Genomic DNA, 23,737 nt, shown 5'->3' on the forward strand with positions numbered 1-23,737 from the left:
CAGGGAGGGTGGGTGACGGTCACAACCACGCATTATGGGTATAAAATACTTGACTGCAAGATTAACAGTGCATCAATCTTCACAAGAAGCTTACACCCTTTTGTGGCGCTAAGCTATGAAGACCAATGCAGACAAATAGGGAAGAAAAAAAAAGAAAAAAAAAAAAAAAAAGAGAGGGCCGAGCGAGAGGACGTTCCTGTAGTAGTTCCTGCCCCCCAAATAGTACCAGGAACTTCTTCAGTGGAAACAGGCCTTTAGACCTGTTGTCCTCATTTGTGGACACTTTTTTTGTGCCATCTAGTGGTAATAAGACCATTATACACTAATCCATGTAGAAACAAGATGGCAACCATCTCTACCAAGTCAGTCTGCGGCCGATCCTGACACAGTGGACAAAACCTGATCATGTTTTAGGGTTGACACTTGTGTATTCATGTTTAATTAGGTTTGTAGCTTGATATGGCAACAAATTTGGCCAGTTTTAGCAAAAATAACAAGATGAGACACAAGTGTTAGCATCCTCCCTGTCTTCTGTCATTCCTTGTGTTTCTCCCCTGTTTTCCCTGCCCTCTTGTTCTGTGTTTGTGTTGTCTGTTTCCCTTGTTTGTCTGTTCCAGGGCTGGGCGTGGCTTCTGGTTATCTCATTACTCACCTCACAGCTGCTCTGCATCAAGGTGACAAGTGGAGTGTGTAACCACAAGTGGTAACTACTTGGCCAAATTCTCCGTGACCTTAGACTTTTTGATTTTTGTATGCTTTTCCTTTTCCTTGTTTTTTTTGTCGTTCTCTCAGTGCCCGGCCATACACACCTGTTTCCGTCTGCCACGCCCAGCCCCAGCCTCTTCATCTGCTCCGATCCTCTCCACCTGGACATCCACCGACAGCCCTGGCTCAGCTTTGGGTCCCTCTCATCTACACCCCTGCTTTACTGCCTGTTCCTGGATAATATACCAGTTAACCCATCCCCCTGTCCTTGGTCTGCGTTGTGGGCTCAGTTCCTGTTTCCAGCGAAAGCTTAACAGTAAGTACTTGTTTGAGGACACTGGGACTTTATTATGTCTGGTTTGAGGACACTGGGACTTAATTGGTGTCTCGTTTTATTGCACACTTGTGACTATTAACCCATGGTCCCTGTATGAGGACATCTTTTTTTTTTTTCAAACACTACTTCCTGTTCGAGGACAACACTTAGTTTTTATACTCATCAGGTCCAACTGACCCCATATAGCTCGGAGACATTAAAAATCCGTTCAAAACAAGGTCTCAGGAGGATATATGTGTATTTTTCAAAATAAAAGCAACAAAAAAAAGCTTCTAAACTCAGAGAGAAGAGCAGATTTCAAATTTCTTCCTTAAACCTCATGTGTTTACCCGATAATTAGTTCTGAACATAACTTAGAGTGCATCAAAACATGTTCTTCTTTTGAGAAAATCTAGATGTGCTTGTTGGCTATGCAACATTTTCTTGGCTGTTGTTTAGATTTTGAAAGTGGTAGCTGGAGTTTTTTTATGCTAAGAGACTCCACTAGGACTTTGGTGGACAATGCCCTTGTGTTTGCTCGATGATTTGGCTAGTTAGTCTTGGGCTGTTGTTACGGTGTTGCTAGGTTGTCTCGTAAGTGAATATACAGAAATATTTAATATTTAAAATATTTAATATACCACAATCACACACACACAAGACGCCCTGGAAAATGCTGACTCTGTGATAAACGACAACATTACAGAGCTAGTTCTGCAAGCCATGCCCTATGAGTTTCTCAGTTGCATCCAATTTCCCACCCAATATTAGAGAAGTGAGCCGACTGTAAGTGCTGACTGTGTGTGATAATCCACTGTAACTGTTGCTGAGTCAGGTTTTTCCACTGAAAATCTATTTTTAAATGAGGCAGAAACTCAAAAATTGCAGGTTGCAACCAGGTGGAAACCTTCAGGGCTGAAACATGAAGCCAACACAGAGGTGCAAAAAACTGCAGTTCTTTGAACGGCCACTTGAGGCTGACTCCAAAGGCTAGTCAGTCCCTATAGACCCCCATGTTAAAATGTCCAACCTTACAGCAGAAATAAACATGTTTACAGCCTGGTACTAAAATGGTTTTGGTCTCTATATGTAATTTACTCGTTCATGGCAACTGTACATAGGTGGATTTTTATATAACTCACCCGTTTACATTTTATTAAAGCTTAAAGTTACACATAATTAAGGGCTGGCTGCTTTGAGTGACAGCCCAAATATGGTCACTTCTGGCTCCTGAAAACCAAGATGGTGATGGCCAATATGCCGAACTCAAGGCTTCAAAACAAGAGTTAACAAACCAATCGGTGACGTCATGGTAGCTACATCCATTATTTTTGTAGTCTATGGCTGCAACCAGCTGAAACTTCTCTCATGTACCAAGCGTGACCTCCTGGTTAGAATTCCTTTGGTGTTTTACAGACACAGCTAATTTTGCAAAGGGGTTGCTAACAATGGTTGTAATGCGAATAGTGTTTAGTTTGTCCATTCTAGGCTACTGTAGAAACATGGCAGTGCAACATGGTGGACTCTGTGAACAAGGACCCATTCCTTATGTAGCAACCAGGTCTCACTCCACAAATCGAAATCCAGCACTTGGGCAGTGACTTGCGGTGTCAGACGTTAATGAAAAAGGCTGTCCTTTAACATTGGCATGATACGTGGCTGGTTGCCATTATAGTTTAATGCTACTCAGTGGCGTCAGGGGGAAACACGGCAGGACAAGAATGGAAGTTTAAGAGGGGAAAGGCCGAATAGGACGGGTTGGAGGGGTGGTGGTTGGGATCAACAAACACGACTTTCACCCAGGAGAGTGGTGTTTGCGTCTCGTAAGATTCTAAAGCCAAACCCTGTTATTTTTTCCTAAACCTGACCATGTGCGTTAGGTGTTGGAGGAAAAAAAAAAAGTTTAATCGCATTGTTGTACTGACGTAGTGTGTTTATTTAGAAAGAGATTGTATGTAAATGTTACATTTCCTGTGAAAATGGAAGTGTATGTCATGATCCTGGGTTTGTTTATATTCTGTTATTTGGTAAGTGTTTTGAATGTTTCTGCTTGTGTTCCTTGTTTCATGTTCAACATTCATGTTTAATCTGCTTCCCGTTTTATTTTGTGGATTCTCTCCTCGTGTTGTGTCTGGTTTTACTTCCTGTCTGTGTGTTTTCCCGCCTGTTTTCTGTCACACCTGTCTCGTTAGTCCTTCCCTGTTCCCAGAGTCTTCCCTTCACACCTGTTCTGTATTAGTCTTGTTTGCTCCACCCTAGTGTTCCCCTCCACACCCTTGTTGTTAGTCAATCTCCATTTCCCTTTTTTTGCCCATGTCTTCCTACTCCAGCTGTGTCTCGTTCTTGTGATTAGTTTTCTGTGTAAACATACCTGTGTCTTGTTTTGTTCTGTTTTCATTCAGACTTTTAGTTACCTGCCTGTACCGGATGTTTTCTATTGGCTTCGTTAGTCTGCATTTGGGTCCTCCTTGAACTGCCACATGACAGTGTATTTTGAAAGAAGTCCCAGAACGTCAATAACCAACGCACCCAGGGTACCTTTCATGCCGTATCTGGACATGGAAGGTCCATGACCAAATGTCGATATGTGACAAGTTTGGAGTGAGAATGTGTTAGATGTAGATATAAATAGCTCATTCTACGGTAACGAAAACATGACAATTGTTTCCATGTCCAATGTTCCAGTATATCCCCCGAAATCCTCCACACTGAACGTTTAACAAGATGTTTTTAAAGTCATAATGTAAAGCAGAGTATGATAACATGTCCAACTCACCAATGAGTGTCAAGCCTGGCTGCTGGTTCAGTATAACAGACGTCTCCTCCTCTTCTTCCTCCTCCTCTTCCTCTCCCCAGTCGGCGATGTTGGCTGGGGGGATACACTGCTCCAAGAACAGGTCCTCCTCGTCTTCCTCCATGTCCATGTTCTCCGGAGGCCAGCGCAGCTCCCCGCTCTCCACCTCGCTCACCTCCGTGGGTTCCACAACGATGGAAGGGAGACGCTCCTTCTCATGGTTGTGGTCCAGGCTGTTCAAGGTGGTCTCTGGGCCCAGGACAACCTCAACTGGGTCAGGGAAGATCTGGAGGAGAAGAGGGGCGGGCTGATTGAGAAGTTAGCACAGATGTCATACAGGAAGTAAGTTCAGTTTACAGCAAAATAGTCCAGTGTTAGCAGAATATGTGCAATTGTTTTAATCGATTTGAAATCAGGTAGGCCTATATTAATCAGTTTTGACCACTCTCATATTGACTAATCCTACAGATTTCTCTCTCTCTCTCTCTCTGCCGCTCACTCTCGTGCGCTCACACACACACACACACACACACACACACACACCTACGCAACGTCTGGACCATGGATTTTATGTACTTATTGTGCCTCATGGTTTTTTAATCCTTGTTTTTGATCAGCATTTGTGTCACTACTGCCCGACATTTTGTGACAACCCTGTTTTAATAATAAATGGAACATGAAACTGATTTAATCTGAAGCTATTGTATCAGCTTTGTGTGATCCATTCAACCGAATTGTGTTGCAGCACTTTTATGAACAAGTCTGGTCCCAATGTGATGATGAAACATACCTGGAATGGCAATCTTTGGTCTTTCCTTTGCATGTCTTCACAGTTTGGATCTCCGCTCATCTCCTCCATGCATCTGCAGAGGAAGCAAAGCCATAATGAGACCAGATCACAGAGAAGAGACACTCAGATCCATAGTTTGGACAAAGATGTCATTGTTTTTATCACTACCAGGATCATATCTCCCTCAAATGGATCACATGCTTGTCAAAAACGTACCTTTCCACCAAGAGCTGCTAACATCCTCTACATAGTATTTGCACATAGGTATATCTTTGGATGTCAGATGAGTGATGTTTGCCACGAAGAGCAAAACAAGAAGTGGCAGAAATCTGCAGTGACTGACAGCTAAATGGAAAATCCAGCCCCTTTCATGGCCTTGTTACTCTTGCTTGACTTGTACATGTCTATCTGACTTGCCTATAAGCCTCCAGCACAGCAGAAGTCCACAGTTGGACAGTCAGTGGCACTGGATGAAATCACTGCATCCAGTTTTCTATGAAACAACATAATTTCCCCCACCACCACCGCCCCCATGCCCTAGTGTCATAGCTGAATTACAGTAGTACCACAGTATCTGACATCAAGGCTTTTGATTGGTCAGAGATTGTTTGTCTACATGTCACTGGCCAAATCTGGTCTGAATTATGAGTGTGTGTGTGTCTACTTATACACACACACACACACACACAGGAACAAACTCATACTGCAGATTAGTACAAATAGGGTTTGATACCAAAATGGATTATGTCCTCTGACGCTCATATGTTGTTTTCTTACAGGGAGCCTGACAGAGCAAATGTGCTGTTCTGCCTCCGTCAGCTCTTACAAAGGGCTTTCAAAGCTTTTTAAAAGACACTATTTTCCCCACTTGGCATGTAAAACACCCAAGTAACCTCTGTTTTCTTTTAGCCAAGCCCTGATCCTGTAGCTTTTACCGGCCTGTTTGTTGGGTATTTAGTCTACAGTATCTGCAAAGCAGTCATTTGTTTCAGTTACATGCATGAGCCTGTGTCCACATCTAACTTCAATCTGTTTATGGTCTCCAGAAAAGCCAACGGGGGATTAAGGACTGAGGATCTGTCCGAATCCTCTTTTTATCCCTCTCTCCTTTTCTCACTGTGTCTCAGTGTCTGTCCGCTCTCCATAAGTACCAATCATGGCTTGTTGTCATTCAGAGTCCTGGCGTAATGACACAATCTGTTAAATCTCGCTTACTCTTTAATGAAATTTCAGTTGAAAGACAGATCTAATCTCCAGCCTTTCTGTTTTTAGACACTGTGTCGGGTACTTTTTGGTATTTGCTAAGAGCAGCGCCCGTCACATGCTACGTCTAAGGAGATAGCCTCAATCAAACTATTTTGAAAGTGCTTGTGAGGTCTTCCTGGAAATGATTCTTTGGTACAGAGAAAAAGGATGTCACATAGAGAAGGGCCCAGATATATGGCAGATTAATTATATATCAGTATGTATGTGGCCTGGTATATGCTGCAAACCAGGGACATAAACACTGAGTAAAGAATAAAGGCATGGTTAGATGTTAATAAAGTCAAGAAATGAAGATAACATAGGGAATTTCTTTTGCTTTTGAATCTCACAGCTGCTCCATATTATGAAGGGAGGTCTTATTATTTTTGTTCTGAAGAAAATTATGCAAAATTTATTACAAAAAGTGGTTTGGAAAAGTGCATGTTTCCCAGTGGTAAATATATTTTCAGGTCAAAACTGTATCTTGCTGCAAATTAATGCTAATTGGCAAATTTTAGAATGTTAACATACTAAACTAAGATGGTGAACGTTATGACATCAGCATATTAGCATCATCACTGAGAGCATGTTAGCATGCCGTCGTTAGCATTTATCTGTAGACTGTATATAAAGACGGAGACATGACAGCTCCCCAAAAGTGAAGCCAAAACTGCAGTATAAGTCATAAACCCCGCCCTCTCCATGTTAGCAGATGGGACATGGTCCAAACTATAAACACAAGATGGCCTCCGTCATTTTATGTTAGTTCCTGTCACATTGATGTGTGTTTGTTTTTCTGGTTATAATTAGTCATTTGTTGGTAAAAAAAAAAAAAAAAAAAAAGGGGTTTGATGTTACGAGGTCGGAAAGGTGTATGGGCGGGAACTCGATACAAAACTGGCTCCAAATAATGTCACCAGTGCAAGATGGCAGCGGCTGATTTTGAGATATTTTGGTTTAATCTTTGTATGATAGGAGGAAATGGAGACATGCTGCCATTCTTCATACCATAGACTGTACAAAATAATGGATGTAAGACATCCATCATTGGTTTGTGGACTCCCATTTTGAAGCCTTGAGTTCGGCATTTCAGCAGTCGACATCATGGTTTTTTGGAGCCAGAAGTGACCATACTTAAGATGTCACTTAAAGCAGCCCACCCCTAGTTATGCATAGCTTTAATAAATAAATTAATAAAACGTTAATGGGTGAGTTATGTAAGAATTCACCCCCTGTAGCTGTCAACATCTTGTTTTGTTTTTTTGTTTTTTTGAGCCAGAAGTGACAAAAGGGTGTAGCTGTGTATGAGCAAGTGGATTTGACTTAAGACTGTTGCAACACCTCACAGACAGCCTGTCTTTGAAGTGGCCCTGCCCTTCAATATGCAGAACTTCAAGCCTTTATAAAACATGAACGGGTGAGTTATATGAAAAAAATGAACCCTTCCGCAGTTGTCATGAAGGGAAGAAGTAGCTATAGAGACCAAAAACATTTTTTATACTAGGCTGTAAACATGTTTAGCCTCCCAAAGCTGCTAGCTTAGCTGCAGGCTTGTTCCAGCATATTGAAATGCATTTGAACCTCTTCATAGGCTGTTGCAAACATAACACTTCATTGGCATTTCCTGTGAGAATATTTGCAACGCAATAACTGACAGGAAGTACAGTGGCACCAAAGCTCTAGCAGTAGTATAGACGTGAAATGGTGTATATTTCATTTTTATTATGAATATATGCAAGTACACACTTGTGTCTGCCATTACAGAGGCCATCTGCAAGCCAGTGTAAATGTCTACTCTGCATTCTCCAGTTTCAGAGGCATTGAGTGGTTTTTGTTCAATAAGCAAAGGGAGGAAGTTTCAACAACTGAATATTTTACAGATTGCATTAGTGTGTGTCTCTCTCTCTCAAACTGAAAATTGAATTGCTCTGAACAGAACTGATCTGACTTTTTTTTTCTGACTGCCTTAATGTGACAAATTTCAGGCTTCATCAACATGCATAAGTTTGTTGTATAATATGACAAACGAAGAAACACTAAGCCAGTTTGCACAACCGTCAAAAACGAGGACGCCCTGTTCTCATCCAAATAGGATCAGCTTTGGGAGGATGCTATCATTTTTGACCCACTTGTGAATGTGCGCAGCCCTACAATTCAATTTCTGATATTATGCTGCTGACAACTATGTCACACTAAGCTGTTTGTGTGCCACCTGGGATGGAAACTTTCAGCAGCTATTATGATGAAGAAGCTTAACCTCCATGTAATCCCCCTCATATACACTCCCTCTAAACACCTGCACGTTTCGGCTCAGTCAACAATCAGTCTTTGTTTGTGCGGCATTTTTGCATGCCACAGGTTCAAACATACAGAATAACACTATAGAAAATGCACTTAACAATATAATTAGTATATTTTAGAGATTATTGAAGGGAAGATGAAATGAATAAATCCAAATAAAGTTCTGTCAAACCAAGTGATGAGCCACAAGGGGAGATTTAAAATGCTTACATTGAAAAACAAGATTACATATTTCTGTAATGACCACAAACCACACGATCAGTGAAATGCATGTCTAAATTCAAACCACACGTCGAACCACCTTCACCGTAAGATTAGTGTGGTTAGGAAGAGGAAACAGATGCCGAACTGTGCAATTTGTGATAACAAACTAGTTAGCAAACGAAGCATTTAATTTCCTGTTCTTATCACAGAAATAACTTGCTAATCACTCATAGTACTGTAAATTACCATAATTTTGTATTCCTACAGTCGCTTTCGCATCCATGAAGACAAAAATAGTGACATAAACTGGCCAATAACTGTTAAGAAACATCACTTCAAAGGTTTCTTGCAGTGCGCTGGTCTTATACAATGAATGAGATGATGCTTAAGCAATTCCGGAGTGCTATTGCAGCATGTCAAGAGGGTTTTCTGTTTCATCACAACTGGTTTTACACTTCAAGAGCATAACCAGAGGTGAACTGTTACATGCTTTATGCCCAGGATTAAAGAAACCTTTTGTACCAAGTTGCACCATTGAAGCAAGATTGTTTAGCAAACAGCGGTTTCCTAGGTGAGGAATGAAGAGCATCAAGCCAACATGGATGAGAAGTCCCTGAAGTGCTCAGAAGAAATTTAAACATCACAATTGAGCAAAGTGTTGTTGGTTGTATGATTCGTGTGAAAGCTGCAGAACAGCTGCTACATGAACCTTGTCATCAAACTGTTTTGTCAACAATATTTTGATGGGGAGTCTCACTACTGAGTTCCACACACCAGAGAAACTCACACTTTTTGCTTTCCACCTGTACAAAAAGTGGACTTTCCGAGTAGTACGTTTAGAGGTGTGTTGAGTACATGAAGGGGTATCCACCCTGGGGAAAAACCCATACTTCTTGCTAAAGTATTTGTACCTGAAATACACACACAAACTTCAGCAGCCTCTTACCCCTCACTTGCAGTCAGGCAGGTGTCTTCTCCATCTTGGCACAGCTCCACAGTGGAGAAGCCTGACTCCTCCACAGTGAGCACAGGCGACACGAGAGGGGATGCAGGAGGAGGTGAGCAGCTCCCACAGCATTCCCCCTCCGCAGAGCCCTCAGTGAGGCTTTTGGCCTCCAGGGCGAAGCCTGGATGGGGGGGTTCCTGAACCCTCAGGTGTCCCGGAAGTTTAGCAGAGATTCAGGAGGTGGACCTATGCCTGATTTCCTTTGTCAGTTAGGACAGCACCTGTCTCACTTGTCCAGGTCCGTGCTGAGTCTGCTAGCCCCAAGCCTACATGCGTTCCCTCGTCTCCTGTATCCAACTTCCTTCCTCATGTCTCTGTCAGTGTCCCTCCCTGTCCCACCCCACCCCACTGCCAGGCTTTGGAGAGGAGCAGGATTAACGTCTCTTTCGATTACAGAGGCTGGATGGGTGACGTCAGCCAGGCTTGACCGTCCCCTCTGATGAGTTGGCACACTGGGTCGCTGGTGCATCTGTAAAGAAACATATCAAGGGCACACTGATGGCACATGGCCCCACTATTGATGGAAGCTAAAATGACACAGGAGGAGCTCAACCGCTCACAAAATGGACAAGTAGAAATGTTGCACGTTTTAATGTGAGCTCCTTTCTATCATCCACACCATGTCTGTGTCCACCATTTCTCCCTCCCTCTCTCCCTGCTCCCACTGTGTGCCGTTGCTACATCAGTGGATTTAGATTTGGACGATTCATGGAATTAGCCCAGGGATCAAGGGCTCAGGGGTGGGGAGGGGTTAGATATATATATAACAGGCTCCAACTATTGCTAAACACACAGAGCACTGCTAACGGCAGTGTGTAATCTCCTCTGTAGGCTAAGTCAGTGGGCTATATATGGAGCAAGGTAGTGACGGAGCCACTGCAACATGAAGGGCGTACTGCTCCTGCACAACTGAGTGAAGACAATTCTGGAGGCATCTTCCAAATCACGATCATGTGTATTAGATTCTGTTGGTAACATCATACAATGAACATAGGAGATTAAATCTGCATCAAATGCCCACATATTTACATATTTAAGATTTTCAATATCAAAAATATATATATCAGTTGAGTCAGATGCAAGTTTATTGAGAACAACATTATCAATAACTTTTTATAGACACATTTTTTTAAAATATATTTTCTCCTCAGTGTCAGGGGAAATTCCAGGCCAATCTTTGTGATGTGACAATTGTGCTCAAGATTGGTGCCGAATATCTGTTTCAGGAGATCAACCTTGTGTCTTATCTCACCTCGTAGAGACGACAGCAACTGTGTGCTGCTATCTACACACAGTATAGTACAGTATAAGCCAATTGCAGTTTAGTTGCAGCTATGTGTGACTTGGTCAGATGATAAGCAGGAGTGGAAACTCAGTGGCAGCAGCTTGTGGGCAGGTGGGGAAGTGCAGGTCTTACATGACAGGTTAGCATGTGTATGCTGGGGCTAACTGTGTCATCCGGTGAGGCCAGTGAAGGAAAAGTCAATCTGTCTGAGACTATAAAAATGATATACATTTGATATGTTGACTGTAATTGCAGTTTATGTTTCACACAAGGGCAGCACTGCATCTAGTATTCAGAGATCCCCACATTCACATTCAGAAAGTCTCAGACTCACACTATTAATTAACTGAATGACTGATTCACTGATTGATTGATTCATAGTGCCAGATACATGTACATATATGGTGTCAGACAAACAGACAAATAGAACTATATACATACAAAATGCCTTTCCAGTGCCTTCGAGCTTTCTTTAAAAGGCAACAATTTGCAAACCAGAAAAACCACACACGCCTCCCTTCTGTCAGGCTGTCAGAAATTTGCAGCAGCCACTCGTGTCCAAGGCGGGAACAGGTAAGGAACTCTTTACTGCATTATGTTAAATAGGTTCTATAAAAGTCATTCCTAGTGCCAATATAAATGGTCAGGAAAGATCAGTTTTACCTTTGAAAGTTCAGATGATGGCATAAACGTATCCTCTGTCAGCTCTGTTATTCACTTAAAACAAATCTTTGCGTGACTGTCAAACTAAAGGCTACATATGGTGTTTTACTTTGAGGGAAATTTCATGAACAGGAATTTATTTCTATTTGTATTTTTTCGTTTTGACAGAAGCTCATTAGACCATCATTTGCTGTTTGGTCATGGGGAGTTTGTGCAGTTGTAAGGAACAAACTGGTGAACAGGGTAAGTGCATAATTTTTATTCTTATCTGCAAAAATACCACATTTCAGTGTTACTCAGTGTTTGTGTAATTGCACCTTTCATGTGTAACAAGACAAGACAGTATGTCAGTGTAATGACAGGTAAATGATAGTCATACAGCACTGCCATTGTGACATAAATGTTTTTATTGACAGTGGTAATTAGATCATTAATTATAGCAATATGCTTGACCCAAAGCAAGCACAGCAACAATATACTGATCCTGAATTTCACAACTAAGTGTGTCATTGTTTTAGATGAACCAAATCCAGAAGAACCAAAAGGTGGAACGATTGTTCTTCCTGACATCCCACCAAGTAAGCCACTGTTCATCTGCGGGAAGCATCCATATGTTACTGCAAAGAGTGCAAAGCATCAACTCTATGTATTCTGACGGTTGTTCTGTTTTGTATTCACCACTGCAGGAAAAGTCGTTGCCTTCACAACCAAGCTGAGCATCGCTGACAGCACCCCGTACCACTCTGGTATCATGAAGCTTAAGGATGTGGTGGTCAATGAGGGAGGCGGCTACAGTCCTGACACGGGCATCTTCACCTGCCCCCTGGAGGGACTTTATCACTTCACCGTGCACATGTCTGTGTGTGGACGGGCTCAGTGTGCCATTTTTAAGAATGGAGAGAGTTTGGCTTCAGTGTATCATACCAGTCTGCCTAACGGATGCACCCAAGTGGCCAGTATCAGCAGCACAGTGCAGCTGTCTGCGGCAGACATGGTGTGGGTGAATTTATGGGGTCATGGTCGACATGAGATCATCGCAACAGAAGATAACGACACTGTGTTTGTTGGGTTTTATTTAGGGTGATGGTGGATTGTGTTAAATTATGTTCTGTGACGATGAATCGGCTATAATTTACTGTGATCACTGAATGTAATACATTGTGTTTAATATGCAGTATGTTTTTAGTTATATGTTTTTAGTTGTGTCTGTTTCTAACATGTATTTCTGATGTCTGTTTTCTAATTCCTAAATCATCTGTTTACAAACATATTTAATATTAAAGACTCTATGTGCATCAATCTGGTCTTTGTCAATGCATCAAAATAACACTTATGATGTTTTTTGCCATGTCTTGAACATTTAACAACTCAATATGTTTCTGGGTCAGCACTGTGGCTTACGACAAAGCCGAAACTCATCAGCATATTGCACCTGAGAGCAACTATGTGGAACCTTTAAGCTGTTAAAAAAGTATGTCATTATTATTCATGAAAGCCTCCTTTGCCTTGGGCATGCACTGACAAAAGTTAAAGAGCAATACATATTCCTTGCAAAATTGTCACCATGTATCTGATTTTGTTTCTCATCATGCGTACAATATCCTCACACTACATCACCTTTAAAGCACCCCTTATCATTTCATGCTTGTTGAGACACACAGCCAACCATACCTGTTTTGAAATGCCAGCTCTCTTGCAAAGAACATTTTGAAACATCTGTTTCTCTAAAGGTGAAGCAGGGACAGCACGTAACAACCAGAAGCAGAGGCACTACAGCTGATAGTCAGTTTGTCAGGCCGTGGCTGCTGCTCTTAATCTCTTTTCTGGCTTTGGTTTACTCACGAATTCTCCTTTATCCATTTGTTGTAGCAGTGTTGCATAAGAATTTAAAGAAATGTGATCAAAATATAAATCACGGTCAATAACAGCTTATCTAGATGTGTCTCACACGCAACACAAACAACTCAGGAGATACTTAGATCATGACAAATCCAGCTATGTGGAGTGTAATATTCTGAATGTCATCACTAAACTCCACCTTTGCAAACAGGAAGTCTATAAATAGTGCACATAAGCAACTCTGTTATAAGTGAGTCAACAAGAATTTGAAGAATTTTGCAAAGAATGAGGTTCATTCACCCGTCTGTCATGCAAAGTGTCTTTTTTACTGTTAACCAAACTGCCATACGACACAAAAACATCACTGGACAGTAAATGCATCTCTGGTGTCCATCCCCCCCCCCCCCCCCCCCCCCCCCCACAGTCACTTTAAACTGCATGTGAGATGTTGTGGTACCATATCTGTGTTGTTATTTCGTGGACTGGTAGGTTTTGAGATAATCTCTACACCAATGCCACTTCCTTCCTTCTTTCCCCTGTGGCAAACCCACCTCATAAATACTGTGTTTACCTTTAGAATTACGGAAAATGTCAGGTAAACACTGTGGAAAATGTTTGCATGTTGCATCAGCATGTGACACTCTGCAAACCAGAAAAACAGCCTTGCTTGTACCTGCCTGTTTGCAGCTGATGGTTAGAAAAGCACAACGCTCTTCTGCAAGGCAGCAACAGGTAAGGCTCTCATATATAGAAAGATTTGTTATATTTTTATCAGAGCTGGCAATTAAATCTTATCAAACAGATCTGGAAATACTTATCTGACTAGGACTTGTGACCCTGCAATGGATATGTTAGAGTAACATATATTACTGAAAGTATATTTACATTTTTTCATATGTACACTTTTTGCTGTTTGATTATGTTCTTAACAGAGGTCTGGCACGACATCCTCAGTCTCCAGCCATGGCGTATGACAACCCTGCTGCAAATGGTAAATGCTTTTGAAAATGAATAAATACATACAGTAATCATAATGTAAAATTATCATACACACATTTTGCTTTGTTGCACGCACAATTTCAAGGACAGACAAGCCTTTGTTTTGAAAATATTTAGAGAGAGAACTGTATCACAGTGTGACAGATTTATACTGGCCCACACTCTAATCACCATCACTGACTCTGCCCTCATTAGACAGACCTGTAGCCTTCACAGCCAAGCTGAATATCGACAACAGCTACCCACAGCAGCCTGGAATCCTCAAGTTTGCCACCGTGCTGCTCAACGAGGGAGGAGGCTACAGTCCCAACACGGGCATCTTCACCTGCCCCATGGACGGCCTGTATCACTTCATGGTGCACATGACAGTGTACGGACGCGGGCAGTGTGCTCTGCTCAAGAACGGAGAGAAAGTAGTGTCTCTGTATCACGTCAATGAGCCAGATTTACTCAGTTATAACAGTAGTCAAGTGAGCAGCATGAGCAGCTTGGTCAGACTGTCTAAGAGAGATGAGGTCTGGATCAATTTATGGGGTGAGGGTCGAATGGACATCTTTGCAACAGAGGATAATGATACTATCTTCACTGGGTTTTATTTGAGGTAGAAGTGTCTGTATCAAATGTGACGTTCATGGCTGTGCTCCTCCTCGTACAGCATCTTAGCGATTGTATGGACTGTATGTTATTACATATAAATTTCAAGTGCTGCTTGTCTGAAATTAAATAAAATATCATGCATGGATTACTGGTGCACTGAACTCTCTTTTAGCATCATGTTGAACCATCAGGAATTTTACTTCTTTGTTTGGTTAGTTTCAAATTAAATCAGTCACTTAGTATGTTTTCTTATTTTCTGTGTAAACCTATGATGAAAAAGGATGAGTCATCCAAATGTAAGCAAAACAAGTAGCCATAAAACTAAAATTTAAATCACAGGACTGGAACCATGCGATCACCCCCATTATGCACAGATGAAATCTGGGCTAGGACTGAAAGATGTTCATCTTTTCTGAGTTAAAGAGACCTGAATTCAGCTTTTTCAAAACTATCAACAACTCTGCAATTATTCCACAACAAGAATTTGAAAAATCCACAACAATGATAAGGGTGTGGTGCTGGTTTATTGGAAGAAGATGCTAATTTTAAGTCTGGCTTGTAGCTTAAATGCCTGAATTTATTTAGAAACAAATACACTGAATATCCAGTCATTACATAGACTTTTGACATCGTAATGGTTAATTTTCCTGTGTTGTCCTGCTGTCATTGCTTGAATCAGTTTGTCTTGTATGTACAGTATATTTTAATGGCCTATGTCTCTGCTCCGGTTCAAAAAGCTCCTTCACCTATTTTATCATAATTATACAACAATTCCAAGAAGGTTGAGACGCTGTGTAAAACTTAAATAAAAACAGAATGCAATGATTTGCAAATCCTTTTTGACCTATTTTTAATTGAGTAAGGTACAAGACAAGATATTTAATGTTCAATCTGTTAAACTTTATTGTTTGTCTTTTAAATACATACTAATTCTGAATTTGGTGTCTGCAACACGTGTCCTAAAAGTTGGGACAGAGGCAGCAAATGACTGAGAAAGTTGTGGAATACTCAAAAACACCTGTTTGGAAAAATCCTCAGGTAAGGAAGTTAACTGGTAACAGGTGATCATTATCATTATTGGGTATGAATGGGGCATCCTTGAAAGGCTCAGTTGTTCACAAGCAAGGACAGTGCGAGGTTCACCACTTTGTGAAACACTGTGTAGGCAAACAGTCCAGCAGTTTAAGAACATTTCTCATCGTACAGTTGCAAGGAATTTATGAATTTCACCATCTATAATCCATAATATCATCAAAAGACTCAGAGAATCTGGAGAAATGTCTGCACATAAGGGGCAAGGCTGAAAACCAGTACTGAATGCCTTTTACCTTTGACCCTCCAGACAGCACTGCATTAAAAACTGGCATGATTGTTTAAAGGATATCACTGTTTGGGGTTGGGAACACTTTGGGAAACCACTGTGAGTAAACAAAGTGTCACTGCATCTACAAATGCAAGTTAAGACCATTCAAAGCAAAAGCCATTTATGAACATCATCCAGAGACACTGCTGACTTTTCTGGGCCCGAGCTCGAGAAAATCATGGACATTGTGTCCTCCTTGCTAAAGAGAAAAAGGAGCATTCAGATTGTTACCATCCCGACTTTCAAGCTGGCATCTGTGATGGCTGTGTGTTAGTGCCAGTGGCATCATGGGTAACTTCACATCTATGACTGCATCATGAATGCTGAAAGGTACATGCAGTTGTCAAAAGTGTTGTCAAAAGAAAAGGTGATGTAACACAGTGATTAGCATGCCCCTGTACCAACTTTTGAAACACGTTGCAGGCATCAAATTCAGATTTAGTGTTTCTTTACAAAAAAGAATAAACTTTATCAGTCATAACAGTAAATATCTGGTCTTTGTACTGTATTCGGGAGCGTGCCTATGTTCCCACAGCCCTATGTTCCCACAGCTCTATGTTCCCACAGCTCTATGTTCCCACATTTCCTTTTTCATAAATTTGTATCAGATTTTATCCTCCTTTCTCCCAATTTGGTAGCCAATTACACCCAACCTATTATCCCCCCTAACCCTAACCCTTGTGGGAGGATAGGGCTTAAATTGAAGGGAAATGTAGGAACACAAGACCTAATTTTGGAAATTTCCTAGAAATGTGGGGACATAGGGTTTAATTTTCAGTGAAAAAAAAATCTTAGAAATGCGGGACCATTGGGCTGACCCCCTGTATTCAATTGAATATAGGTCAAATAGGATTTGCAAGTCATTGCATTCTTTTTATTTAGGCCCAAGCTTTACACAGTATCCTAACTTTTTTTGAATTGGGATTGTAGATCTCCACTAGTTTCCTTAGATTCCCAAAAAAGACTGTTCATTAAAAAAAAAGCAAACATTTACACAAAAATTCTTTTTCATTCCTCTGCTTCCGGGTTCTACTCGGTGTCCTCCGTCACTTCGGCTCTCAGTTTTAGCTTTTAATTCTAGTTTTATGCTACTTTGAAAGACCTACGTTTTAATGTCTAACTGTTTAATGTGTGTACTTTGGCCGGATGGCCGATCGTGTATACTTGCTCGGCGGATTTTGAGTTTTTAGGGCGTCTGTGCGGACAGTGACACAGCCGCACCCGAACTGCATTAGCGTTTCGCTAACTTTTAGCAATACACGTCCTTCTTTCCGCCTATAACTGGATTTCGGATATGACACCGCTCGCACGACAGTAATAAACCTCCATAAATACATCGGCCAAGCCTGATGCCTCTTCAACACCCTTCCTGCCATTTACTGTACACCGGAGTGACTGCTGCTACCCGGTTTTGGGCATCCATTCACCTCCTGTTAGTGCCGCTCTCTGCAGGACTTTAAACTGATCTGATCTGTGACTACACACCGTCGCGGACTCTTTTGGAGTCCCCGCGTCTAAGTTTACTTTCTGTGTCTCAAACTATATAAACAGGTCGCAGCTGGAAACCAGATGAGCAACTTCAGACAGTAGCTCCACTTGTCTTTATGACATTTGCAGCATTCCCCTGCAAGGCAGCAACAGGTAAGACACTCTTCTCTCACAGGTTAGATTTGTACCATTCATACAGACAGGTAAATTACTGATATTATGTTGTTACCATCGACATATTACACTTATTTAATTACTGTTTTTAACAGTGCACTACGACATCATCAGAAGTATTTGTCATGGCTTATGAACCACGCCGAGGAGACAGCAGTTCTTCAACAGGTAACAACGAACCTGCAGGGTGCTGTGACACATATGTGCATTATACATTGCAGACTTAGATATATTCAAACTACTAATTTAATGCAAATTTTAGGACATGGGGGTTAATTAGAGGGGGATAGTTATATATATTGAATGTTATCTCTCAACAGTGGCTTCTCCCGTCTCAGACATCAAAACTTAATTTAAGTTAGTGTGCCAAAAAGTGTAAATGAGTCATATAAAGTGATGGTGACTGCTGAATATTTGCATCCTTTTGTTATGTTTTTTTATGGGTAATGTCACTTCTGTTGTTGAATTGAGTGTGTGGTGCCTTTGCACAAAGTTTTAGTCAGTTAGAATATTAAGGTTTAAATCAGAGTACACCTTAAATTCTCTGTGCACTAGTTTAGTTAGTGCACTAGTTGCATTAGTTATTAATAGTAAAATGAAATGTACTAAAAATTTAGATAAAAAGAAACATAGGCTAATGTTCTGTCTTGGTTATAAAGAACATTTCGCCTCCCCGAATGCAAGGTTGAATACCTGCACATTTCTAGTGTTCTGTTGTTGTGACACAGAGAAACTAGGTTAAGTTTTACAACCTCGTTAAGTCTTTGCTCTAATGTCCCCGACTCCAGGTACTGTAGCTTTCACAGCCAAGCTGAATATCAGTGACAGCTATCCAAAACACTGTGGAGTCCTGAAGTTTGCCACCTTGCTGGTCAACGAGGGAGGAGGCTACAGTCCTGACACAGGTGTCTTCACCTGTCCTATGGATGGCTTCTATCACTTCACTGTGCATGTGTCTGTGTATGGCCGTGGACAGTGTGGTATACACAAAAATGGGGAGAAGGTGGTGTCTCTGTATCACACCACTCTGCCTGATAAGTGTAGCCAAGTGGCAAGTATGAGCAGTGTCATCAAACTGTCTAAGTACGATGAGGTCTGTGTGCAACTCTGGGGGCCTGACAGAAACGATATCTTTGCAACTGAGGATAATGACACTGTCTTTGCAGGGGTTCGTTTGGGCTAATGACAACATCAAAATGTCAATAAAGTTTGTTTCCTGAATCTTAACCTTGTACTTTTACATCAGTGTGGTTTTTTCAAACGTTAAAGAATACAAGCAATGCATGAAGTATATATATGTTTCTAGATTTTTATTATAAATGTTGTATAAAATTTATTTTATAGTATAAAATAATGTAAAAATACGTTTAACTGCACAATAAATAAATAAAACGTAGGGGAAAGAGAGAATATAGGGTCTGTTTAACAAATGGAATAAAAATAAAATGTCTAAATAATATAAGTTTTTGCAAATGTATAATTTTTGAGTTTTAAATTTTCAACAGTAGCAAAGTAGCCTATGTTTAAAAAATTGGTATCTTTGAAAATAAAAAAGGAGGGTTGTCTTTTAAGCCAAATCATTATATGGATATGATATTTCTCTAAAATAATAAGCAAGTTAATTATGTATTTGTCATGTATTTTTGTTCTGTTTTACCGAAACTTTGGTTTTCATTTGCTACGTACTAAAAATAATATAATACTAAATGGCAAATTGAAAGCAGTGCTTCAGTCTTCCCACCGCTGGAGGCGCTGTCTCAAAAATCATCACATGTTTAACAGTACACGCATGCGCAGACGATCTGTTTTCAAACTGATGTGGAACAAGCGAAGGAGCGTTGCGTCTATTATTATTTGTCAGTTTTAACTTCAACTTGAAGTTTTTCCAATGGATTTAGACGCCGGAACATACGAACCAGGATTTGTTGGGATACGGTTTTGTCAAGAATGGTGAGTTTATGATCATATAGAGGTTAGATAGCTAAAGTTAGCTAGTTAGCTAACGTTTATGCTAAACGCATGTTAACCTAACGTTGTCATAATGACAAGCTAACGCTACGTCTCATTTTGTAAAATAAGAAAAAACAATGGAAACCCACTAAACACGCTGTCTTTATCTTCCAGTAATAACATGTTATACCCTAAAGAAGACAAGGAGAACCGTATCCTGCTTTATGCGGTGAGTATCTGATTCAGAGTTAAGGTCCCATAGAGAAGCCTCTCTGAGTGTTGAAGTCACAAAGTTACATTCAGAGACCATAAATGTGTGAACAACAACAAAAAAAGAAAGCTACACTATTTCCTGTCTGTCAGATATGGCTCCTGTATTTGAGTCAATCAAATGTATCGTTAGTGTCTGTGTAGTGCAATGTATCAGGGATCACTCTAACATGCTGATGGACATATTGATATAGCATGAGTCTGTATATGGGGTAAACTGTCTTGTGATAGGTGGGTGTTGTTAACCTTTACAGAGCTAGAAAAAATCAGGAAGTCCGGAGGGAATATTTGTTGTGTTACAGGAAAACAGTACACCTAAATGTCTATTGTGTTCCTGTAGTAAGTTGCTGAATGCTTTTTATTGATCTCAACCCACAGTGCAGGAACTGTGACTACCAACAAGAGGCAGACAACAGCTGCATCTATGTCAACAAGATCACCCATGAGGTTGAGTAAGTAAAAGAAGCTACAGAAAAGATGTCACATAAATTACCAAGATCATGATTTGCTTGAAATTGTCTATGCATTTCAATACCTATTCTACCACACTATGTAGTATGTCAGTAAAAGATTTAGTATGTCCCAATACATAATATGTCAAATGCAGTATGCCAAAAATACCAGAATGTTTCACTACATCCGGTCCGGTTTCGCTCTATGCAAGCCAGCATGCTTTTCTGGCTATTCTGACCCACAATCCTCTGCGCAGTTGACGATACACTACATTGACTGAGCTGCAAACAGATACCAGCTTGACAGCTCAGTGATAGCTGTTTTACAGCTGACTGACAGCTGTCAGAAGTCGCAATGACAGATGACAGCGCTCTTTCCAAGTACGTTATAACTGTAAAGTTAAACTACACACATCACAAAGTAGAGCACCCTGGGTTGATTTCGTCTCTGGCAAACTCCGTGAGTGGCATTTGTTTTATCTCCAAGGTAATAGATATAAAGGCAAGAGGGTCAAAGTTCAGGGCGTAATGTTATGAGAAAGTAGTATGTCCCGATTGTGTGCATACTGCATGCAACAGTACGTACTTTTTAAGGGCATCTGTAGTACCTACAAAAATGAAAATAAAAAGTATGCAATTTGGAACCCTATATGTCACACTTTTGTTCTCACTGAAGTTTCATCTCCGCATTAAAGAGTTATAAACCCTTGAAGATCTTGCTTTTGCTGACCTCTAGTTGTTTTAACTTCTCACCTTGTTGTGGTGGTGTACGGGTGTACTTAGTACACACAGTACACACACTGTACAGTACAAGTGTCCACAGTACCCTGTGACATCACTGCTGGGTGGTGTTACAGGTGCAAAAAGTACATTCCTTAAAACTTTTCATTTTGGTGTTAAGTTGATTGCTGATTGTTATGTAACCACTACATCACTGTAACCCTTTATGGTCACTGACAAATCAAAATAAATGTATTTTCCATCCATACACTTTCAGGTACAGCTGCAGTCCTGATATTAAACAGGATCTTCTGGAAGTCAGTAAAAGAGAATCCTTTGATATTAATTGTGCAGATTCAGACTGCAGAAATTACTTATTTCTGTGGAAATACTAGGCTGCTCCCTAATAGTTGATCAAACGTTAGTTAATAACATGTCGGGCAGGAAATCCAAAGTGTGGGATCATTTTGAGAAGGTGAAGGACGAACCCAAGGTGATATGTAAACTCATCTTCATTGGTCGACTACAAACATGACGTATCATCTGAAACATGGAAGTAGCTACATGCCCATCATTCTCGGAACCCATCGGCTGTATTCGGCGTCTGACTTCCGGCAGACGGCGATACAGCCTCTGGGGTCAGACCCACGATTTTTTGGCATTCCGGTTTGATTTGGGCAGAGGAAGCGAATTTCTGTTTCTGACTCCGTTTATATATAAGTAAATATGCTGAACTATTGCGATGGATTCAGAGTTTGCAGTGATGCCAATTATGTTCCGCCTCGTTAGTTCACCGCACGGAGCATTTAACCTGGCAACAACTGCAGCCGGCTCAAACGTGATTGATCAATATCACGCGGACTACAAACAGCCTACAACCGGAAACCAGGGCTCTTCCGCTCTTCAAGTTCAGGGGTTTGCCTACAGACTCTACATTCACTGTATGTAGAGTCTGTTTATAGAGACTACATGCCCATTAGCCGACAGCGTCATTTAACAGGTGGCTCGCTCAGTGTGTGACGTGCACTTCTAGATAAAATATAGGCCTATATTAATTAAGGTTCATTAGTACAGTTTTATATTTCTCTGTAATCAAACCAAACCATTGGATGCCCCGCCCAAAATATATAATTTAATAATTAAATTAATATCATACACATGCAGGTGACTAGTCAACTAAGGGCTCTAAATGACGACTATTGGTCAGCTTTGAAAATTCTTAGTTGGGGGCAGCCCTAGTAAATACATGTGAAGACACATTTTTAAGAGGGCACTGACAATACTAAAACATCACATTGTATATTTTACAATTTAAGTCACCTTGCTTCTGTCTTTCTCCAGTGAGCTGACACAAATCATCGCTGATGTATCTCAGGATCCAACACTACCAAGGACAGAGGACCACCCCTGTCCTAAGTAAGTTGTACCACCATAAGTTGACATCATTCCTTATCTCTGGAGACCACTAATTGTTTTTTTGTTTTTTTAGAGGTAATGTTTCTTGTGTTGTAAATTTTTTGGAACATTCAGTATAGTTAAATTTTTTTGGACATTCAGTGCAGAAAAACAGCTCTGTTTTGGTGATTTTTCTTTTCTTTTTTACCACAAGAGGGCAGAAAGTTGACTCCTGCTTCCTTACACATTGCAACAAGCTTTTATATTGTTCATCAAATTTGATTTACTAACAACAATCACCTAATGTTACACTGACACTAGAAACAAGACAACCTTGGTTTCTCATTGGAGTCCTCATTCTCTCCACATGACAAACATAAACTGAATATTTACTGGGAGTTCAATCTAACTATTCGACCAGCCAAGCTCTGATAATTAAAATATAGCTTTACCTTCTTGGATGATTGATTTTCTTCACCAGCCACACATGTATTTCTCCACTTGACCACCTTGAACTGTGCAGGCTGTGTACAACAAGTGTCTGACTTTTAAGAGTTTTAAGATTTTGGACTTTAATTGATTGTGAAATGAGACGTAACACTGAGCAGCTGTGTTTGTAATAGTTTCTAACATTGTGCTCACACCATGTGTCTTCCCAGATGTGGTCACAAGGAGGCAGTGTTCTTCCAGTCTCACAGTATGAAGGCTGAGGTAATGATGATTGTTGATGAAAGACATTATGCATGTGTCAATATTGTTTGTCTAGGAATAAGTTTCCTTTTTTGCTTTTGTGGTCCTTGAGGAGACACCTTGTCCCATGATCCACATATCTTTTGTTTGGATTTTAAGAACTGAAAGAAGATCTACTTAAAGCATATGTTCTGTTTCTCCTGGCAGGATGCTATGCGACTGTACTACGTCTGCACGGCCCCACACTGTGGACACAGATGGACAGAGTGAAGCTGGTGATAATGAAGAGGTCAAAAATTTTCATCTGCAAATTTACATCTACTGCTGATGTGTGTAAACCCTGAAATGATCTTTGTACATACACATACAGTTTGTCAGACACCATCTTGTGAATATTATGTATTAATAGTTTTTTATAGCAGTTGTCATTTTCAAATGTGTTTTGTTAGATTAAAAGAGTCAATTGTTTCAAATGTGTGAGTGTTTTATGT

General features: G+C 40.6%; 4 protein-coding genes across 7 annotated transcripts in view; 3 read left to right on the forward strand and 1 right to left on the reverse strand.

Annotated features, from left to right (window-relative positions):
• The window catches only part of lbhl (LBH regulator of WNT signaling pathway, like), a 14,280-nt gene extending 4,373 nt beyond the window's left edge, over positions 1-9,907 (reverse strand). The window contains exons 1-3 of one of the 2 annotated variants that reach the window (XM_050073570.1): positions 9,302-9,907; positions 4,606-4,678; positions 3,798-4,101 (exon numbers count right to left, since the gene is read on the reverse strand). In XM_050073570.1, the coding sequence (XP_049929527.1) occupies positions 3,798-4,101; positions 4,606-4,674 (373 nt within the window). In that variant the 5' untranslated portion in view covers positions 4,675-4,678; positions 9,302-9,907. Of the gene's footprint in view, positions 1-3,797; positions 4,123-4,605; positions 4,679-9,301 lie in introns of both variants that reach the window. The other variant, XM_050073565.1, reaches the window with a different exon arrangement.
• A 1,237-nt stretch (positions 9,908-11,144) lies between these two features.
• LOC126408153 (complement C1q tumor necrosis factor-related protein 5-like) lies at positions 11,145-12,608 on the forward strand. Its single transcript, XM_050073553.1, has 4 exons — positions 11,145-11,219; positions 11,478-11,552; positions 11,828-11,887; positions 11,996-12,608. The coding sequence occupies exons 2-4, from the start codon at positions 11,510-11,512 to the stop codon at positions 12,391-12,393; spliced, it is 501 nt and encodes a 166-aa protein (XP_049929510.1). The 5' UTR covers positions 11,145-11,219; positions 11,478-11,509; the 3' UTR covers positions 12,394-12,608.
• Positions 12,609-13,783: 1,175 nt separating this feature from the next.
• LOC126405429 (complement C1q and tumor necrosis factor-related protein 9-like) lies at positions 13,784-18,996 on the forward strand. Of its 3 annotated transcripts, none has more exons than XM_050069176.1 (3): positions 13,784-13,880; positions 14,081-14,139; positions 14,343-14,890. In XM_050069176.1, the coding sequence occupies exons 2-3, from the start codon at positions 14,112-14,114 to the stop codon at positions 14,750-14,752; spliced, it is 438 nt and encodes a 145-aa protein (XP_049925133.1). In that variant the 5' UTR covers positions 13,784-13,880; positions 14,081-14,111; the 3' UTR covers positions 14,753-14,890. The 3 variants fall into 3 exon arrangements, with proteins under 3 accessions (XP_049925133.1, XP_049925117.1, XP_049925125.1); XM_050069160.1 differs by lacking the exons at positions 14,081-14,139; positions 14,343-14,890 and adding exons at positions 17,865-17,937; positions 18,558-18,996 and having other exon boundaries at positions 13,824-13,880; XM_050069168.1 differs by lacking the exons at positions 13,784-13,880; positions 14,081-14,139; positions 14,343-14,890 and adding exons at positions 17,536-17,748; positions 17,865-17,937; positions 18,558-18,996.
• A 537-nt stretch (positions 18,997-19,533) lies between these two features.
• polr2i (RNA polymerase II subunit I) lies at positions 19,534-23,719 on the forward strand. Its single transcript, XM_050069188.1, has 6 exons — positions 19,534-19,719; positions 19,894-19,948; positions 20,368-20,441; positions 22,503-22,577; positions 23,216-23,267; positions 23,454-23,719. Exons 1-6 carry the CDS (start codon positions 19,658-19,660, stop codon positions 23,514-23,516), a joined length of 381 nt encoding a protein of 126 aa, XP_049925145.1. The 5' UTR covers positions 19,534-19,657; the 3' UTR covers positions 23,517-23,719.
• The last annotated feature ends 18 nt before the right edge of the window (positions 23,720-23,737 follow it).

The sequence above is a fragment of the Epinephelus moara genome, chromosome 2 (assembly GCF_006386435.1).
Source record: "Epinephelus moara isolate mb chromosome 2, YSFRI_EMoa_1.0, whole genome shotgun sequence".
Classification (NCBI taxonomy): Eukaryota; Metazoa; Chordata; class Actinopteri; order Perciformes; family Serranidae; genus Epinephelus; species Epinephelus moara.